We start from the raw sequence: 21084 nt of genomic DNA, 5'->3' as shown, positions 1-21084 counted from the left end.
TTTTTTCCTCAATCTTTGCCCCACATCAGATTTTAGAACTCTGCAGCAGGGAAATATCTTAAGCCATACATGCAATTATCAACACTTCTAAATACAAGTTGAGTGATTGGGTCATTTAGCCCGTTTTAAAATCCCATTACAGATTTCTCTACTTTAGGCTGTTCCTTGATGCCTGACCCAAGCTTGGTGTTTTTGTGGCTTACCTACATGAGAACTTGTTAACCTACAAATGCCTAAAATATAAAAGATAAGTTTAAATCTGTCCCTGCTCATCACAGTGCAGGCAAAGAGCCTTCCTTCGTCTGCAGTGGTCTCTGGGACTCACCGCAATGTCAGCAGCGTGCACCATGGCAGGCCCCGGTAACTGAATTTTAATCCTGCGGTCAACTGCGCTGTGTGTGAGGTACACAGCAGAGACGAGGCCGCCTCAGTGCAGTGCATGCGTGGCCACTAAGAATTCTTTTCATCCCCTTTCCCGCTTTTAACTCACCTAAGGTTAGTTGATGTATAGCATGAAAGGAATTAAGCAAAGTTTCAGAGGATTTAATTATTTTCAAAAGATCTTTCTTTCAAAAAGATTATAATCTTTCTTTCAAAAGATTGTACTCTAGCCAACTGTCGTGGCACATTGTTTTAGCTTATTCATGCCCTCAAAACTAAAAGCTGAGTACAGGTAAAGCATGGGAAGAAATAACACAACTGGACTGGAGTAAGTGAAACATTTTCCTTGTGATTGAGTGAAGGGTGAACTGTAGAGGATCTTAAATTTTTTTTTTTTTTTTTTTTTGAGAGAGAGAGAGAGAAAGAGAATCTTAAGCAGGCTCCACACCCAGCTCTCATGACCCTGAGATCATGACCTGAGCCAAAATCAAGAGTCAGATGCTTAGGGTGGCTCAATTAGTTAAGCGTCTGCCTTCGGCCCAGGTCATGATCCAGGGGCCTGGGATCGAGTTCTGCATTGGGCTCCTTGCTCAGGGAGGGGAGCCTGCTTCTCCCTCTGCCTGCCACTCCCCCTGCTTGTTCTCTCTGACAAATAAATAAGTAAAATCTTAAGGAAAAAAAAAGTCAGATGCTTAACTGACTGAGCCACGCAGGTACTCCTAAAAAAATTTTTTTTAAGATTTTATTTATTTCTTTGAGAGAGAGTGTGCATGAGTGTGCAAGTGAGGGGAGGGGCAGAGGGGGAGAGAGAGAATCTCAAGCAGACATCGTACTCGGTGTGGAGCCTGTGCTCAGTCTCAAGACCCTGAGATCATGACCTGAGCTGAAACCGAGGGTTGGCTGCTTAACCAACTGAGCCACCCAGGTTCCCCTAAAAAAAGTTGTTTTTTGTTTGTTTGTTTGTTTTAAGAAAAGTAGAAACAGGACTGAGGACTCTGGCTTACCATGCATGTAGTAGTGGAATTTGGTTTGGGCTGAGAATGTACTCTGGAAACCGAGGGTTAACATAATTCTTTGCTGATGTTTCCCCTTTCTGTCCTCCAAGGAGCATGGCAGCATTCGCAGGGATGTGTGATGGAGGTTCCACAGAAGATGGCTGTGTTGCAGCATCTCGGGATGACACTACCCTCAATGCACTGAATACAGTGAGTCTTTTGAAGTTGCCCTGGGTGGGAACAAAGTTCTCTTTCCCTTGTGCTAGCTGTAGGGAGTACGCGATGAGTATGGAACATGAAGGAGCCTGGAATCTTAGGAGTGAGTACTGTGGTATAGTGCTGGGATTGGAAGATGGGCTGTGGTCTTGGCTTTGGGCCCCCCAACCTTGATCCAGTGATGTGGCGCCTCTAGGTTCATTTCTTCATCTGTGTCTGTACCTCAGGATTGTGTTGAGCCTCAAATGAGAGCCTGATGATAGTGGTTGATCTTCACCAAGATCCCACAAAGCCGACCACTGTTAACAGATGATCTTATTTAATCCTCACAATGTCCCTCTGAAGTAGGTTTTATTATTATCACCATTGTAGATGTGAGGAAATAAGTTTGGAGCGATTAAGTCACAAGCCAAGGTCATACACTCAAGATGTGAATCTGGAGTCCATACCTTTTGCCTTCTTCTCTGTCTCTGAGACTGTGAATTTGAAAGTGTGTGGAGGAATAGAGAAGAAGCCAGACTTCCTGGAACAAATTAGTTTTTTTATAGATGTGGCTTTGGAGCCATGTAAATATTTCACATGATTATACAACAAAATTGAGTTTTAAAAATAATAATCCTTAAAAAAACATAAAGTAAAATGTAACAAGTGAGCCTAACAGTACTGAGTTGGTTGTATGGCATCCTTCAGGATTGCTCTAATCCTGTAACACACACAGCAGCTCAGAAGAACAAAACTCAAATTGCTATAAATAGTGTGATCACTGAAACCAGTTTACTTTTTTTGGACATTCCTTTTTGACATTAAAATACATCCTATAGGGCTGTGTAGGAAAATTAATGTATTCTAAAGTTTCTTGAAATAATTCTTCTCTGTGTGGTTACTAATGTGAAACCATCAAATCTGATGAAGTAATAATGGATTTTTTATGCATTACTGATGTACTAATAAAGTTATATATATTTACATAGGATACTGAGCACAAGGCTAAGCAACTCCTAATGACTAACTAAATGTAATTTAAGCACCCTTTTTGTTTTTCATTTTTCTTGAGAGGTCACTGTAGTTGGAAGGGACTTTTGAGATCATCTGTTCAGTCTCTAAATAGATAATAATCTAAGGCTCAGAAAGGCCAAATGATTGTTGAATGCCAACAATCGAAAAAGTTCATGATGGAGGATAGAAAATAACCCAGATTCCCAACTTAGGGACTTTGCTACTCTCCACCTTGCTTTCAGGGAGGCATGTGGATATGGCTGATTTGCATTCCTGGTCTAGTTGTGTTTCCTGAGCATTACATGACATGATAATAGTCTCTTATGTGTTAGGGATTGAGTGATCTTGCTGGGATTGGGCCGTGTGCTAAATAACTGGATGATTTTTTACATTCCCATACATTTATTTCTTTTACTTTATCGCCTCTTCCATACTTAAGAGTTTTTGTTTTTATAAAGGGTCTTTATCCTGAGTATACATTACTGAGCCAGAAGGGGCCTGTGAGAGTATTTTATTGATGAAGAATCAGAGACTCAGATCGGTGAATCTGTAGACAGTGGGAATGGTCAGAGTGGTGTGAATGTCTGTGAATTCAAAATACCCTAAAAAGTGTGTGTTTATTCAGAGTAACTCTTTGATATGGGCTTGTCTTCTGTGGAGTTTTTTGCATAAAAGCTTTATGAAAAAATTTCCACTTTCACGACCATGCTGATCAGTTGAATTTTTAAATAATAAAGATGTTGCCATATTTAATTAAATATCTATTTTTGGCACTTTACTGAATTGATCTGATTTGTTCTCTTTATTTCAACCCCTCTAAGGATTCTGTAGAACATACTTCTATACAGAAATAACTTGGGCTATTTTTGCCCATGGTCCTTTGTAGCAAGTTCCTTCTGAAGTTTTCTTAAGCATTGCCAGAGGGCTTTTGGTTTTATGAGTTTTTATTTCTGTGAAGCTGCCTTCCCATCATTTGAAATTTTCCTGTCTAGGCGTGTCCAAAATGGCTCAGGTGTCTTGGTTTATGCAATCCAAGTGCGTTCAGCCACCAAAGGACTGAGTTATGTGTACATTTTGTGATGAATGGAAAAGTTTAGTGACTGTTTTAATTTTTCTACTTCATTGTTTTACTGGCTTACAGAGTTTGAGTTGTAGGTACTTTCTTTAATGAAAAGTGAAGTGAATTGAAAAATCTTATAAGAAGTTAATGTTTATTTCAGCTTCCTTGGAGTAATGGTGGTTTCGAGCTGTGTTAAGTAATAAGTTTAAAAGATAAATACATTGTCATGTGAGAACTGTTTTTTTTCTTAGAGTCAAAACAAGGTTTTAGGCATTTCTCAGTTTATAGTAAACCTGTGTCTATTTTCTGTTTCTCAGGACAGTACAGAAATTTAAAGTGTATGAAATTCTACAGTATAGCCACGTTATAGTGTTAACAATCTGAGTAGGACTATTTAAATTTAAATGCATTTAAATAAATAATTTGATCTTTAAAACTGCCATCTTGAATAGAAATTTTTGAGCTGTTAATTCTTAATACCTATTTTAAATAAAAGCTCTTCTACATTACTCGTTTTGACTCAATTTTTTCTTCATTATTCACAAATGAGATTTTTAGTGTGTAAGTTTTAAAACAACATATGGAGTATAATTTATGTATAATAAGCTGCTCTGATTTAAAGTATATACAGTTTGATGGGTTTTTTTCAGATGTATATACCAGTGAAACTACTACAGTGATCAAAATACAAAATATTTCCAAATTCCCCACAGTTTCCTCATGAACTTTTATAATCCTTTGCTGCTTCTAGCCTCAGACAGCCATTGATATGTTTTCTCACATCATGGATTGGTTTGCATTTTCTAGAATGTTGTATGAATGGAATATCTTATGTAATCTTTTGGGTCTGGCTTTTTTCACTGTAATAATTTTGGGATAGATTTCTGCTGTTGCATTATCAGTAGTCCTTTTTTAATGCTGAGTAATATTCTTGTGTATGGATATTCACAGTATTTTATCCATTCACCGGGTGATGGACGCTTGTGTTGTTTCCAAGCTTTTGGCAATTATAATAAAGGTGTTATGAACATTGTTACTCAGTCTTTGTGTAGATGTGTATTATCATTGCTCTTGGTTAAATACACCTAAGGAGTGAAATGGCAGGATTGTATGTATGCAGGTAACTTTTTAAGAAACTGTCAAACACGGTTCCAAGTGGCCATACCATTTTAGATTCCCATCAGTAGTATGTTAGAATTTCAATTCTTCAGCATCCTCAACAAGACTTCATGTTGTCAGTCTTCTTCATTTTAGTGATTCTAATGGGTGTATAGTGATATCCCATTGAGATTTGTTTGTTGGTAAAGATTCCTCAGCATTTGACATTACTGATGATGTCTATCTGTGTCTCATTCAGTGAGGTTTTAATTTGAATTCCCTGACTGTCATATTGAGCATCTTTTCATGTCTTACTGCCCATTTGTATGTCTTCTTTTGTGAAATATCTTCTGCCCAATTTTAAAAATTGAATTGTTTTTAGTGTAATTATTTAGTTGTAGGAGTTGTTTTTATATTGCAGATACAATTTCTTTGATACATGTATTTACAAATATTTCCTCCCATACCATGACTGTTTTTCTGTAATGGTGTCTTTTAGAGAGCAAGATGTTTAATTTTCCTAAAGTCCAGTGTATCATTTTCCTTTTGTGAGAGTTTCTTTGATTACCCCATGATAACATAGGTTGTTTCTGTGCTTTCTTGATGTTTTAGTTCTTGCCTTCAGGTCTGTGATTCTTTTCAAATTAATTTTGTATGTGATGTGAGATATGGGTGAAAGTTCATTCTTTCCTATGCAAGTGCCAGTTGTTGGAGCAACATTTACTGAAAACAGACTTTTCTCATTTCGTTGCCTTGATGCCTTTATTGAACATCAACTGCCATATAAGCATATAGCAGTTTGAGTCTTTTTCTGGATTCTCTTCTGTTTCACTAATGTAATATCTGTCTTTTCACCAGTACCTCAGGATTTTGAGTATCGTAGCTTTGTTGTTGTTTTTGAGAGAGAGCGAGCGAGCACAAGAGCGCATGCCTGTGCTGGCCACTGGTGGGAGGGGCTGGGAGAGGGGCCGAGGGAGAGGGAGAATGACAAGCAGGCTCCCTGCCAGGCTCCATCTCTCAACCCTGAGATCATGATCTGAGCCAAAATCAGGAGTCTGATGCTCAATCAGCTGAGCCACCCAGGTGCCCCTTGAATACTGTAACTTTATTGAAACTCAGGTAGTGTAAGTCTTCCTACTTTTTACTAGTTTTTTAAGATTGTTTGGGTTATTTTAGGTCATTTGCATTTCCATATAAATTTTAGAATCAGCTTGCCGTTTCTGTTTTTAAAAAGGCTTGATGGTATTTTCATTGGGATTGCATTGAGTATATGGATCAAGTTAGGAAGAATTGATTGACATCTTAACAATATTGAATCCAGAACATGATACATATCTTCATTTTTAAAAAATTTTTTATTTAAGTAATCTCAGGGCACCTGGGTGGCTTAGTTAAGTGTTTGACTCTTGATTTCCGCTCAGGTCTCAGGGTCATGAAATCGAGTCCTGCTGTTGGGCTCTGTGCTGGGTGTGGAGCTTGCTTAAGATTCTCTCTCTGCCTCTTTCTCTGCATACCCTGCCCCCTCTTTCCCTTTCTTTAAAAAAAACAAACAAACTCTACATCCAGCGGGGGCTCAAATTCACAACCCCAGGATCAAGAGTTGTACCATCTACCGACTGAGCCCACCAGGCACCCCACATACCTTCATTTTTAAAAGAGGTCTCACTAATTTTTTTTAAGTAAGATTTTATAGTTTTCAATGTACAGGTCGTACACATATTTTGTTAAATTTATCCCTAAATAATTACTGTTTGAAATTTCGATTGTTCATAAAATTATATTTTTATTTTTGTTTTTTTAAAGATTTTATTTATTTATTCATGAGAGACAGAGAGAGAGAGAGGCAGAGGGAGAAGCAGGCTCCCAAGGAGCAGGGAGCCCGATGCGGGACTCGATGCCGGGAAGCCTGCTTCTCCCTCTCCCACTCCCCCTGCTTGTGTTCCCTCTCTCGCTGTGTCTCTCTGTCAAATAAATAAATAAAATCTTAAAAAAAAAAAAAGATTATTTATTTGAGAGAGAGAGGGGCATGAGCAGGGGCAGGGGCAGAGGGACAAGCAGATTCCCTGCTGAGTGGGGAGCCCAACACGGGGTCTGATCCCAGGACCCTGAGATCATGACCGGAGCCAAAGGCAGACGTTTACCTGACTGAGTCACCCCGGTGCCCCTAAAATTATATTTTTAATTTTGTGCCCCTAAAATTATATTTTTAATTTCAATTTCTAAATGTTCATTGATAGGATAGAAATAGGAACAGTTTTAATGTGCTGACCTGTACCTGTTCTTCCTGTTAATTTCCAGTAGCTTTCTGGTTGGTTTCTTAGAATTTGTGTGTACACAATCATGTCATCTGCAAATAAAGACAGTTTTACCTCTTTCTTTTGGATTTATGCATTTTGTGTCTTTCTCGTGCTTCATTGCACTTGCTTGGACCTGTAGTACAGTGTTGAATAGAAACAATGAGAGTGGACATCTTTGTCTTATTTCTCATTTTAAGGAGAACACATTTAGCCATTCACTAATAGGTGCAGTGTAGGGTAGTTGTTGTTAATCAAGTTGAGAATGTTCTCCTTTATATCAAAGTTTGTTTTTTATCATGAATGGGCATTTAATTTTGTCAGATGCTATTTTTTGTGTGTAACTAATGAGATGATCATATGCTTGTTATACTGTATTTTGCTAATTTGGTGAATTTTGTTGATTAATTTCAAATGTTAAAGCAAGTATGCATTCCTAGGATAAATTCTACTTAGTCATTATGTACTGTTGGATTCAATATGCTTATATTTTGTTAAGAACTTTTACATTTGTATTTATAAGGGATCTTGAGCTGTAGTCTTCTTTCTTTGTAAATAAATCTTTTTTTTAAAAAAGATTTTATTTATTTGAGAGAGAGAGGGAGAACACAAGTGGGAGGGGGGGAGTGACAGAGGGAGAGGGAGAAGCAGACTTCCCGCTTAGCAGGGAGCCCAATGCAGGGCTCAGTCCCAGAACCGTGGGACCATGACCTGAGCTGAAGGCAGATGCTTAACTGACTGAGCCACCCAGGCACCCTGTAAATAAATAAATCTTAAAAAAGAGTTTGTAAAGGATTTGGGTGTGTGTGTGTGTGTGTGTGTGTGTGTGTGTGTATGCGTTGTTAAATATTTGATAGATTTTACAGTGAAGCCATCTGGAACTAAATATTTTTTTTAATGGAAAGTTTAAAATTACAAATAGACATAGACCTATTTATATTTCTTCATGTGTCAGTTTTGGTAATTTGCTGATCTGTGATTTTAAACTTTTTGTCCATTTCCTCCAGGTTATCAAATTTATTGGTAAAAATGTCAAATTATCCTGTGTTACTTTTTTAACATCTATAGGATTTGTAATTTTGACTCTTCTTTCATTCCTAATATTGGTGATTTGTGTCCTCTCAATCGGTCTAAATAGAGGTTTATAAACATTATTGATTATTTCAGATAGCTAACATTTGGTTTCATTGATTTTTTTTCTTTTTTATTATTTTTTTAAAGATTTGTTTGAGAGAGAGAGAACATGCGTGCTCACACGCACAAAGGGGAGGGGCAGAGGGAGAGGAGAGACAGTCTTAAGCAGATTCTGCACTGAGCACAGAGCCCAACTTGGGGCTCGAAATCACAATCACAACCCTGAGATCATGACCTGAGCGAAAACCAGGAGTCAGATGCTTAACTGACTGAGCTACCCAGGTGCCCCTGATTTTCTCTGTTTTCTATCTCATTGATCTCCAATCTTATTTTTATTATTTTTTTCTATTTATTTTGGGTTAATTTGATCATTTTCTTCCTACCTTCCAAAAGTAGGAGCTTAGATAATTGATTTTATCACAAATTTTGATTTGCTCTTCTTTCATTATCATTGTGTTAAAAATATCAAAAAAATTTTTTTGAAATTTCTTTTACCTATGTTTAGTATTAATTTGCTTAATTGCCAGATACTTGAGATCTCTCTTGTGTACACTCTCCCTCCCTCCCCCACCCTTTTGTTTTGAAATGATACTCATTTTTAATTTAGTTCTGTTGTGGTTAGGGATACCCAGTAAGATTTCAATTTTTTGAAATCTATTGAGATTTGTTTCTTGGCTCAGCATGTGGTTTATCTTGGTGAATGTTCCATGTGCCCTTGTAATGAGTTTATATTCAGCAGTTACTGAGTGCACTATTGTGTAATTGTTTCCTTAAAGTGGTGGTTATTATTACTTAGATCTTCTATGTCCTACTAATTTTTTTTATCTAGTATTTTCAGTTGCTGAGAGAATTGTATTAAAGTCTTCAACTGTGATTGTGGATTTGGGTTTTGTTTGCTTTTGCTTCATATATTTGGCAGTTATATCATTAGGCACATGCACATAATATTTACCTTTATCTGTATATTAGCTCTTTTACTTTTTTGGAATGACCCTGTCTTTGTCTTGAACTCTGTGTTGTTTGATATTAACATAACTACTCTAGCTTTCTTATGCTTGTTCACATGATACATCTTGTTCCAACTTCTTACTTTGATCTTGCTTTTTCTTTGTATTTAAAGAACATCTCTTGTGTCCTTTAGTTCTTTAGTTGTTTCTGACTTTTTAATCTAGTCTGGCAAGCTCTACCTTTTGTTTGGAGTCTTTTTTTTTTTTCATCTTTGTGAGAGAGAGAGAGCACAAGCAGGAGGAGCTAAAGGCAGAGGGAGAAGCAGGGTCCCTGCGGGACTTGATCCCAGGACTTTGGAAATCATGACTTGAGCCAAAGGCAGACGCCTAACCAACTGAGCCACCCAGGCATCCCTGTTTGGAGTCTTTAGTCCATTTTAATCTAATGTAGATGGTCCTCAGGTTATATAACACTTGAGCCACATGTGTACATTCTTAATAGCATAGCTCTTGTTGGAGAAATACAGTAGCGGTTGATGTATCCTTATTTTCATGGCCACATGACTTACTGTTTTTGGTCCAGTGGTGAACGTGCAGAACAGTTAGGGACACAGTTGTATCATTTATGTTAAAAATGTATTTATCTTTTTACTTCATAAATAAAAAAACCAAAAAACAAAAAACTTGTATTGGTGTAGAGGAGGATGATGTGATAAACATGTTGGCCTCTCTTGTTGGAAGAGGAGGGTGTTCTTAGTGATGGGAGTGTACTCCTTAGTGTATGTTGGCAAAGATATGTTGTATTTTACTACTTTAAATTGTGAACACCTATTAATGTGAAATTATTCTATCTAATTTTATAATATGTTTATAATATGACAAAGCAGTGGTGCTTCCTCTAGAAGATTTTAGAAATGTTTCTGTGTGTACTGTTCAGGTATGTGTTTCTTCATATACAGTTCTGTGAGGTTCATCTGTGTACTTTTGGTTTACATATAATTTGTAAACATAATGCAACATAGAGATGGCCTGGAGCACCTGGGTGGCTTAGTCGGTTAAGCATCTGCCTTCAGCTCGGGTAATGATCCCAGGGTCCTGGGATCGAGTCCCTCTCCCTCTGCCTGCAGCTCCTCCTGCTTGTGCTCTATCTATCAAAGAAATAAATAACATCTTTTTTAAAAAAAAACCATGGAGGGGCGCCTGGGTGGCTCAGTCGTTAGGGGTCTGCCTTCGGCTCAGGTCGTGATCCCAGCGTCCTGGGATCGAGCCCCGCATCGGGCTCCCTGCTCAGCAGGACGCCTGCTTCTCCCTCTCCCACTCCCCTGCTTGTGTTCCTGTTCTCGCTGTCTCTGTCTCTGTCAAATAAGTAAATAAATAAAATCTTAAAAAAAAAAACAAAACCATGGAGATGGCCTATATTATTCTAATGGGATTCAGCCATCTTTAGTGCTTGCATTTATTTGGCCTTTTACAAAATCCATCTTTATAGTTATGCTTAGAAACTAACAGAGTCTGGGGCACCTGGGTGGCTCAGTCGTTGGGCGTCTGCCTTTGGCTCAGGTCATGATCCCAGGGTCCTGGGATCGAGTCCCACATCGGGCTCCCTGCTCGGCGGGAAGCCTGCTTTTCCCTCTCCCACTCCCCCTGCTTGTGTTCCCTCTCTTGCTGTGTCTCTCTGTCAAATAAATAAATAAAATCTTAAAAAAAAAAAAAAAAGTAACAGAGCCCTATAGTTTGAGACTATGGTTTTTTAGAAAATATCATGCTGACTTGTTTTTACTAAGTTGATACTGGATTTCATTCTTTGGGCTTAGGTATCTTTCCTATTTCCTAATAAAATTCAAATTCTTTTGGCTTCTCTTTCTCAGAACTTATTTGCATTTTTATGTTTACTTTCTCTAACAGTAAACATATATATGCTCACTATATATAAGTAAAATTTATAATCAGGCAGCAAAGATTTCACCTCTGTCTGGACCGTTTTATTCCTTGAAATATGGATGGCTTTTAGACATTTGGATTAAGCTTTTTACATATTGTAGAGAGTATATATTTGTTTGCTTACTTATTTATGCACGCCCACATCTCCTTCAACAAAGGATGCAAGACTTCCAATAGCTTAATAGTTTTTTTTATCTCTGATATATAAATATTACTATTTGCTAACCTTTGTGTATTAATTCATCTTTGTTTTCTGAGCCTCAGCCCGATGCCTAGTACGTAGTAGAGAGGCACTAAGTATTTGTTGAATGATTGAATAAATAAATCAGGTTCAAGCCCAGATCACATTCGATCACCCAGAACTTGGTATTATAAGGTATTTATTTACTAGAGAAAGAGAGAGAGGGAAAGCACACATGCGCATGCACAAGTTGGGGGAAGGGAGTAGAGGGAGAGGGAGAAGCAGGCTGTCCGGTGAGCAGGGAGCCCGATGCGGGGCTCGATCCCAGGACCCAGGACCCTGGGATCATGACCTGAGCTGAAGGCAGATGCTTAACCCACTGAGCTACCCAGGTGACCCCTTACTTAAATTCTTTTTACCATTCTCTATTCAGATTAGTCAGTACTAAATAGCAGGATGATGGGGTTTTTTTCTCTAAGATTTTGATTTGTTGTTGAAAAGAGAAATGGGAAAAGTTTATATGCTGTGTGATTTCTTGTTATAGAAATGCAATAAATTTCAGAATAGCACCCTGTGTAAATCAGCCTTGGCAAGCACCTCTGCTAGTATTTTATTTATATTATATCAAGATATTGGAGTCTACAGCATATTACATTGTTAATTATAGCATAATTGAGGATGCAGTAGTTTTCTAGTATAACCCAAGGCCTTTTCAATGATTATCAGCTAATAATATATAAAGTTGAGGTTTTATTTATTGTACTTTGACCAACTAGAAACATTTGGAACTTTGGTTTTGAAAATTGTTTAAGTGTTTAGAAATTTATGAGAATTTCATAAATTCACTTTGTTCAAAAGTTTCAAGCAGGGGCACTTGGGTGGCTCAGTTGGTTGAGTGTCCAGCTCTTGGTTTTGGCTCAGATCATGGTCTCAGGGTCCTGAGATCGAGCCCCGCTTCGGCTCCACACTCAGTGCGGAGTGTGCTTGAGATTCCACCCCTTTCCCTCTCCCTCCCCCTCTGCCCCTCTCCCCACTCTCAAATTCTCTCTCTCTCTCTCTCTCTCTGTCTTTCTCTCTCAAATAAAAAAATAAAGTCTGAAAAACCAAAACAAAAAACCCCAAAAGTTCCAGGCACAACAACACTTTGACAGATTACATGATTTATTCGTCTCATTTGGATGAAGATGACTTTTTAAATTTAATGCTTTGATATTTTGTCCCTTTGGAGGTGATCTGTAACTTTAGTCAAAATTGAACATTATGGGGGTGCCTGGGTGGCCCAGTCGTTAAGCGTCTGCCTTCGGCTCAGGTCATGATCCCAGGGTCCTGGGATCGAGCCCCGTGTCGGGCTCCCTGCTCCACAGGAAGCCTGCTTCTCCCTCTCCCACTCCCCCTGCTTGTATTCCCTCTCTCACTGTGTCTCTCTCTGTCAAGTAAATAAATAAAATCTTAAAAAAAAAAAAATTGAACATTATGCTCTGCTTCTGTTCTTTTACTAAATACAATAGAGAGCATTCTCTAAGTTCCTCAGGGGTGGATGGGGAGATAAAAGGCCACTTATGTTAACCTCTGGTAATGGTACCTTTATGACTTATTGCAGCAGTGATTTTGTATTTGATAGGTTTTTTTTTTTAATATTTTATTTATTTCAGAGAGCGCAAGTGGCGGGGGGGGGGGGCAGAGGGAGAGGGAGAAGCAGACTCCCCACTGAGCAGGGAGCCTGACATGAGGCTTGATCCCAGGACCCCGAGATCATGACCTGAGCTGAAGGCAGATGCTTAAGGGCCTGAGCCACCCAGATGCCCCTGTTTTTGATAATTTTAACAGAAAAGTATCACTCTAAGTTTTTGTCATTTGTCGTGCTCCTGATGCAGGTCTTCATGATTGTGGCCCTGCTTGGCTTTTCCACTCTCAAGTTTCTTTAGCCATTTCTTTTCTTTTTTCTCTTTTCTTATTTTTCTTCTTTTTTCTAGAATAGCTTTATTGAGATATAATTCATATATATTTCATCCATTTAAAGTGTCCCATTTAATGGCTTTTATTATAGTCCCACATTTGTGCAACTGTCACCACAGTCAATTGTATAATGTTTTCGTTATTCCAGGAAGAACGCTGTACCCATTAGTAGTCACCCTTCAGTTGCCCCCTCCCCCATCCTTGGTAATTACTAGTCTGCCTTCCAGCTCTATGGATTTGCCTGTTCTGGACATTTCCTATACATGGGATCATATAGTATATGGCCTTTTGTGACTGGCTTCTTTACACTGAGTGTAACATTTTTGAGTTTTGTTCATGGTGTAATTCTGTTAGCCATTTTATATATTATAACCATTTTATTTCTTCTTCTGGTCAGCTTTGTACGTTTTTAAAAATGTGGCACCTTCACTGAAGCAACATTCCCCAGATCTGATCAGCATAAGGTGACAAATACCACTTAGTTTTCCTAAAAGCTCATCTTCCTAGTGCAATCTAAGCTTCTATGAGTGTGTGCTCGACACATTTTTTTTGTCTTGTGTTTTTGTCTTGTTTCATTTTATTTCTCTCTGTATACTGGCCTTTGCTAAGCCATTTCTCTCCCACCCTCAGCATTTTGACTGAATTTTGAACCAGGCACAGGACCTTAAGCTTATCACTGTTTTCATTCTATTGGATATCAACTATTAGTCAGCTGCCTGATGTCATTAGTAACAAAGGCAGTATTAATAACAACAAAATTAAAATGTGTTGATTGAGTACTTACATGCTGCGTGAAAGTGTAAGTGCATTTTTATGAATGAATTCATTTAGTCTTCATAACAATTCTTTTTTTTTTTTTTAAAGATGTATTTATTTTAGAGAGAGTGAGTAAGAGCGAGCAGAGGAAGGGGCAGAGGGAGAGGGAGAGAGAATTTCTAGCAGACTTTCCGCTGGGTGCAAAGCCCAATGCGGGGCTCAATCTCAGGACCCTGAGATCATGACCTAACCGAAATAAAGAGCTGGCTGTGTAACTGACTGAGCGACCCAGGCACCCCTTAATCTTCATAACAGTTCTATAAGTATGAATATCACCTACAGATTAATAAGCACACCCTGTCATATATATTTATATACATAATAATTTAAACTTAAAGAAAGAATAGAATTGAGGCCAGTGCCTTATAGCAGTCCTCTTGAAATGTCCGTGAATCTGCGGTTTTGGGGCTTTGCTCTTCAGGACATTAGAAATCCTTCATGCTTCATGCTTGGGGTACCTGGGTGCCTCAGTCCGTTGAGTGTCCGACTCTTGGTCTCAGTTCAGGTCTTGATCTCAGGGTCGTGAGTTTGAGCCCCGCAGTGGGGTCCAGGTTGGGCATGGAACCTACTTTAAAAAATAAAAAAGAAAGAAAAATAAAAAATAAAGAAATCCTTCATGCTCTAACCTCTTGGCGCATCTCCATCCTTTCTCCTAGGCACTCAGCAGGGGCTGGGGGATTGACTTGACTTTTCCTTGTGTTTGGCAAATTTAGAAAGTTCCTTTAAAAATTTAAGAAACTTCTTTCTCAAATGATTTCTTTCTAACATGGTAAAATGTTTTGAGAATTACATGGGGTTTTGAAAAATGTCCACTTAACATCAATCATAATTTTACCCATCTATGAACCTGTATTAAGCATTAATATTAATACAGTAAGTGTTTAGCAAATCAGGATAAAAGCCCTTGGCTTTTTTACATTTAAGAAGAAGCTTTAGTAAAATCATTCATTCATTTATTTATTCAGTAATAAACATTATTCAGTTCCTGTTCTTTAGGAAGCCTTTGTGGGAGGGCATTTGTTAAAAGTGTTGATAATCTAAGTAAATATTTAATCTTTTTTTTTTTTTTAAGATTTTATTTATTTATTTGACAGAGAGAGAGACATAGTGAGAGAGGGAACACAAGCAGGGGGAGTGGGAGAGGGAGAAGCAGGCTCCCCGCTGAGCAGGGAGCCTGACGCGGGGCTCGATCCCAGGATCCCGGGATCATGACCCGAGCTGAAGGCAGACACTCAATGGACTGAGCCACCCAGGCGCCCCTAAATATTTAATCTTAGAACAAAGTAAGCCCCTGAGTTTTAACAGGGCTCATATGTTACCATTAGTTCTAAAGTATGCTATAGAATACTAAAGTTTATATTTGAGCTAGTATGTATATTTCTTATACTAGTTTTGAAATATACTTGGGGATACTGTTTTATAGCTCTCCTAGATCATTTTTTTACCCCCAAACTTTGAAAGTTGTTGTATTAGTTTCCTGTGGCTGTTGTAACAAATCGCCACAAACTTGCTGGCTTAAAACAACAGAAGTGCGTTCTCTCCCAGTGCTGGAGGCCGGGAGTATGAAATCAGGGTGTCCGCTGTGCCATGTTCTCTCTGGCTCCTCAGGAGAATCATTCCTCTTCCAGCTTCCCGTGGCTGCTGGCATTCCTTCGTTTGTGGCTGCATCTTTCTCTGCTTGTCTTCACACTGCCTTCCCCTCTGTGGGTCTGCATCTTTTCTATTCTTTTTCCACTGCTTCTCTTTCATAAGGATGCTTGTCCGTTGGATATAGAGCCCAGTTGAATAATCTAGAATTATCTCCTCCTCTCAGAATCATTAACTTCATCCTGTCTGCAAGACCCTTTTGCCAATTAAGTCTCATCTGTTCCAGAGATTTGATGTGGATATCTTTTGGGGGTCATTTTGTAGCGTGCCACAGTTGGATTTTACTCTTATATTATAATATGTCACTGAAATAAATTAGAGTACTTATGTAGAATTCTTTTGTAACAGTTTATTATTTTTACGTCAATTCTGAGAGTATAAAAATATTTCTAATAGGGGCTGTGATATTTCTGTACATCTGAGGATATTTGATTTACAAAATAGTGCAGTATATGTGTAGTATATGGTACAGTGTATCTGACTTTTCTTTTACAAAGAACATATTCAGGTAATAGAATTGTCATGAATAACTACCAGATGAACTGATTTATTCTGACCGGTGATTTGGGGGGGCATTTCTTACTCGGCTCCACCTCAGGGCCACTAAGCTGGGCCCCTGTGGAGCCTCTGGGGCAAGGTCTTGTGTTGCTGACACAGTTGCCCTTGAAGCTATTGCTCTTTCAAGTTTCTGCCTTCTGTTCTGGTTTCTAGTCTAGCCCTACAGCCCTGCCCTGAGCCCAGGCCTGCCAGACTCTGACAAACTATGTTGCCTTGGCCAGCTCTCTTACCCAGGAGGCTGACACCCCCCCCTGGCCGATCACTTGCTGGGCTTCTAAGGTGACTGCACGGGACTGCCTGCCCTTGCCTTTCCTGCTGCCCTGCCTACTGGTTGGCCTGCCTTCTCCCCGTCCACAGTAGTTGTTGAGCTGTGTATTCCAGCTCACCCCAGGACTTCGGAGTACCAGTTATCCAAGCATTTTTAAGAACGTTACTCTTCATTTTTCTCCTTTTTTTCCCCCCCACCCAGAAACGAGCTATACCTTTTCATGTGTTCTTAAATCAAGTCTGCCTTGGGGCGCCTGGGTGGCTCAGTTGGTTAAGCGACTGCCTTCGGCTCAGGTCATGATCCTGGAGTCCCGGGATCGAGTCCCGCATCGGGCTCCCTGCTCGGCGGGGAGTCTGCTTCTCCCTCTGACCCTCCTCCCTCTCATGCTCTCTGTCTCTCATTCTCTCTGTCTCAAATAAATAAATAAAATCTTAAAAAAAAAAAAATCAAGTCTGCCTTTAGTTGCTACTTCTGAGTCATCATTATGTGGCCATCACACAAAATCATGTGCAACTGTTAGAGTATGTGACTGTTGGTGCGCATAATACATTGTGGGTTTTGGGGTCTTCCACAGTCAGGCTGTCTTCTAGCACTGCTGCTTTGAAAGCATACAATCTCATCTGTTCTTTTAAGACCCTTTGTTTGACTGGGAAAAGCAGAATTTCAGAAGCTAGGCTTCTAAGGCACAGAGTGAGGGCCTTCTAGGTTCTCCAGGGCCATTGCTTGAGAGCCCTACTATGACTGCCTGGAGTCTTTTTGCTTCTTTCTTAGTCACTAGCTCAGTTCTTGGCTAAGGTTTCCAGATGAAAGAGCAGTCAGTCAGATGTGTTCCCTACCCTGGAGTCACACATGCTTCAGTGTATGCCTCTTTGATTTTCCTTATTCCGTTATGTTATCATTGTGATCAGAAAGAGTAAGTGTATTGTTTTTTACACAACCTTGAAATTACTTGTCAAAAAGCACTGAGGTGAAGGTTTCTGAGCTTCATGGATTGGGGGTAGTCATTTCTGCACCTATACTCGACTTAGTGGGACTTACAGCAGTTTCTGTAAATGTTTTTCACTTAATACTTTGCAACTGCTCTTGAGGGGCTGTTTTTGTTTTTGTTTTTTAAGTAATCTCAATGCCCAACATGGGGTTTGAACTCGCAACCCTGAGATCAAGAGTCACATGGTCTTCTGACTGAGCCAGCCAGACACCCCTGGTCTTGAGGTTTTTGTTTTTATTTATTTTCTTAAATTAACTTTCTGAAGGAATCTGGATAAAATTGACTCATAGCCGGGCTTTCACATATACTTTCTAGGTCACTTTAGCTTTTTTGTTGTTGTTGTTGTTCTTTTATTTTTTTTCCTAATTTTTTATTGTTATGTTAATCACAATACATTACATCATTAGTTTTTGATGTAGTGTTCCATGATTCATTGTTTGTGCATAACACCCAGTGCTCCATGCAGAACGTGCCCTCCTCAATACCCATCATCAGGCTAACCCATCCTCCCACCCCCCTCCCCTCTAGAACCCTCAGTTTGTTTTTCAGAGTCCATCATCTCTCATGGTTCATCTCCCCCTCCGATTTCCCCCCCTTCATTCTTCCCCTCCTGCTATCTTCTTTTTTTTTCTTAACATATATTACATTATTTGTTTCAGAGGTGTACAAATCTGCGATTCAACAGTCTTGCACAATTCACAGTGCTCACCATAGCACATACCCTCCCCCAATGTCACCCAGCCACCCCATCCCTCCCACCCCCCACCACTCCAGCAACCCTCAGTTTGTTTCCTGAGATTAAGAATTCCTCATATCAGTGAGGTCATATGATACATGTCTTTTCTCTGACTTATTTCGCTCAGCATTAACACCCTCCAGTTCCATCCACGTCGTTGCAAATGGCAAGATCTCATTCCTTTTGATGGCTGCATAATATTCCATTATATATATATACCACATCTTCTTTATCCATTCATCTGTCGATGGACATCTTGGCTCTTTCCACAGTTTGGCTATTGCGGACATTGCTGCTATAAACATCGGGGTGCACATACCCCTTCAGATCCCTACATTTGTATCTTTGGGGTAAATACCCAGTTAGGTCACTTTAGCTTTTATGAATGGGTTCACTAGTGCCTACATTTCCATGAGATGGATAGAATATGTTTTTTTCTGTCACCCTCTAGGTTAGAGCCTTACATACTGTTTTTCTGTAGTCACGGCTGTGAGGATGCTCAGGAGTAAATGAAAAAGTGTTTTAATTTCCACTTGTTGCCCTGAACCATTTCCACTTGTGATCATTCACAAAAGCAGCATAAACAATCTAGATTCATGCATCTGCCAGTAGTTTTTCTCTCTGTGGCCAGAGTTCTACTCATTCTGTATCTTTAAGCTGCATCTTATCAGTAGGGGATTGGTTTTGCTCAGTCCTAAGGAGTCAGCCTTCCCTCAGGAACACAGGGCTCATAGCTTAGATCCAGGACAGCCTTGCTTTTTTTTTTTTTTTTTAATTCATGAGAGACAGAGCGAGAGAGAAAGGCAGAGGGAGAAGCAGGCTCCCAAGGAGCAGGGAGCCCGATGCGGGACTCGATCCCAGGACCCTGAGATCATGACCTGAGCCGAAGGCAGACGCTTAACCATCTGAGCCACCCAGGCGCCCCAGCCTTGCTTTTTTTATGTCCTTTGCTTGGACTCTCACACAAAAAGCAGGAGGGAAGATTTTGTTTCTAGGAAGTGAGGTTTTATATACATGTTAGCTATATAGATGATTATCTGTAATTATATTTAAAAATCTGTGGCATAGAGGTGCTTGGGTGGCTCAGTCTTAAGGTTAAGTATCTGGCTCTTGATTTCAGCTCAGGTCATAGGATTGAGCCCTGGGTCAGGCTCCATGCTCTGCGAAGAGTCTGCTTGAGATTCTTTCCCTCTTCCTCTGCCCCTGCCCCCCACTCGCTCTTGCATGCTCTCTCACTCTGTCTCTCAAATCAGTCAGTCTTTAAAAACCTGGGGCATAGACTATTCCAGTTTTCATAGAAACCTGAAAATTACAATGCTAACCAATGGATATCAGTAAAGCCTCTGTAGCAGGGTTTGGCCTGGGCAATTTGGCCTAGTTCATTGGCTATATTGTTTATTTTACTATTTTTCTAACTGAATGTATTAATATTACCATTTATTTATTTAAAAAATAGTATCCTTTAGTATTTCACCTTAAAAGAAATCTCTGTAAAGAGAAGAAATGTTAAAAACTTTGAAGTTCCGAAAATGACCTACTTTAGCCCCTCTGCTGCAGGTGAGGAAGCTAGGGGCTGCTTGCTCTGCAGAGGAGAGGCACCCCAGACCTCTTCGCCCAGGCTCCTGCTCTTCCCAGTACAGTTGCTAACTCATTCCTCAATTTCCTCGTTCCCAGACTCAGATTTTCACTCAGTTCCCAGCAGGTCACCAGGTTCTCGGTTTCCCTTCTCAGTCCCACGTTTCTTCCTGTCTTGTAAGTACTGCAGGTAAACTTCATTCCTTTGGTGCTCTGAAGCTTATTTGCTTTCCTTAGCACCAGTGCTGTTTCCCCATGAAGGTTGTGCAGTCCCGACCCTCTTTTAGTCCCCTGTCCTTGATGGAACATTTCCTATGCTCCAGGAATCCTGCTCAATGATTACCATGTGTCTTTCCATCCTAAACTGTTCTCCAAAATAGGCTCTGTATTTTCCCTTTCTGCAGCTGAGAAAACTGTGGTTTAGAGAGAGAACTTGCCTGTTATCACACACAGCTAGTGGCAGAGCTTGGAACCCTTTCCTATTTGGGCTTCATCTCTGCAGAACTGCCACATGCTCATTGTTGGTCCCAGGACCTCTGCAGGTTCTTCTTTCCAGGTGTTTATGAAGACTGTCAGAGCCTCAAAATAGCTGGGTGGTCAGAAATGGTAAAAACATTCAGAGTTTGTTTTGTTTTTTATTTTTAAAATAGTTCACTGATCTCAGTTGATGCCAATATTTGATGCCTACTTTCTAATCAGCTTGCTGATGGAGGCTCCTGTTCTGTGGGTTTTGAATACTTTCAAAAAACACCCTAGCCAGGGGATGGAGACCCACTCATTTCTAGACACATTATTATGTGGGAAATAAGTATGAGTGAGAAATATGGCAGTGTTGTATCAGCCACAAGAAATTCGGTTGTGAGATCTTACCTAGACATATTGCTGCCTATTTTTACTGGCTTCTAGAATGTTTTTATTTTTATTTAAATTCAATTAGCCAACATACAGTACATCGTTAGTTTCAAATGTAGTGTTCAGTAATTTATCAGGAGCGTGTAACACCCAGTGCTCATCACATCACGTACTCTCCTTTAATGCCCATCACCCAGTTACCCCACCCCCCCACTTCCCCTCCAGCAATCCTCAGTTTATTTCCTGTAGTTAAGAGTCTCATGGTTTTTCTCCCTCTGATGACTTCCAATTCAGTTTTCCCTCCCTTCCCCTATGATCCTCTACCCTGTTTCTTTTATTCCATATATGAGTGAAACCATATGATAATTGTCTTTCTCTGTTTGACTTATTTCGCTCAGCATAATACCCTCCAGTTCTATCCACGTCGATGTAAATGGTAATTATT

General features: G+C 39.6%; 1 protein-coding gene across 1 annotated transcript in view; it reads left to right on the top strand.

Moving 5' to 3' along the window:
• Positions 1-21084, top strand: part of RERE (arginine-glutamic acid dipeptide repeats) — a 265002-nt gene that overhangs the window by 141413 nt on the left and 102505 nt on the right. Inside the window, 1 exon segment of the mRNA XM_044914376.1 lies at positions 1487-1586. Within this exon segment, the coding sequence (XP_044770311.1) occupies positions 1487-1586 (100 nt within the window).

The sequence above is a fragment of the Neomonachus schauinslandi genome, chromosome 4 (genome assembly GCF_002201575.2).
Source record: "Neomonachus schauinslandi chromosome 4, ASM220157v2, whole genome shotgun sequence".
Lineage (NCBI taxonomy): Eukaryota > Metazoa > Chordata > Mammalia > Carnivora > Phocidae > Neomonachus > Neomonachus schauinslandi.
Note: the sequence above shows the minus strand (reverse complement) of the source record. Positions and strands in the feature narration are given on the sequence as shown.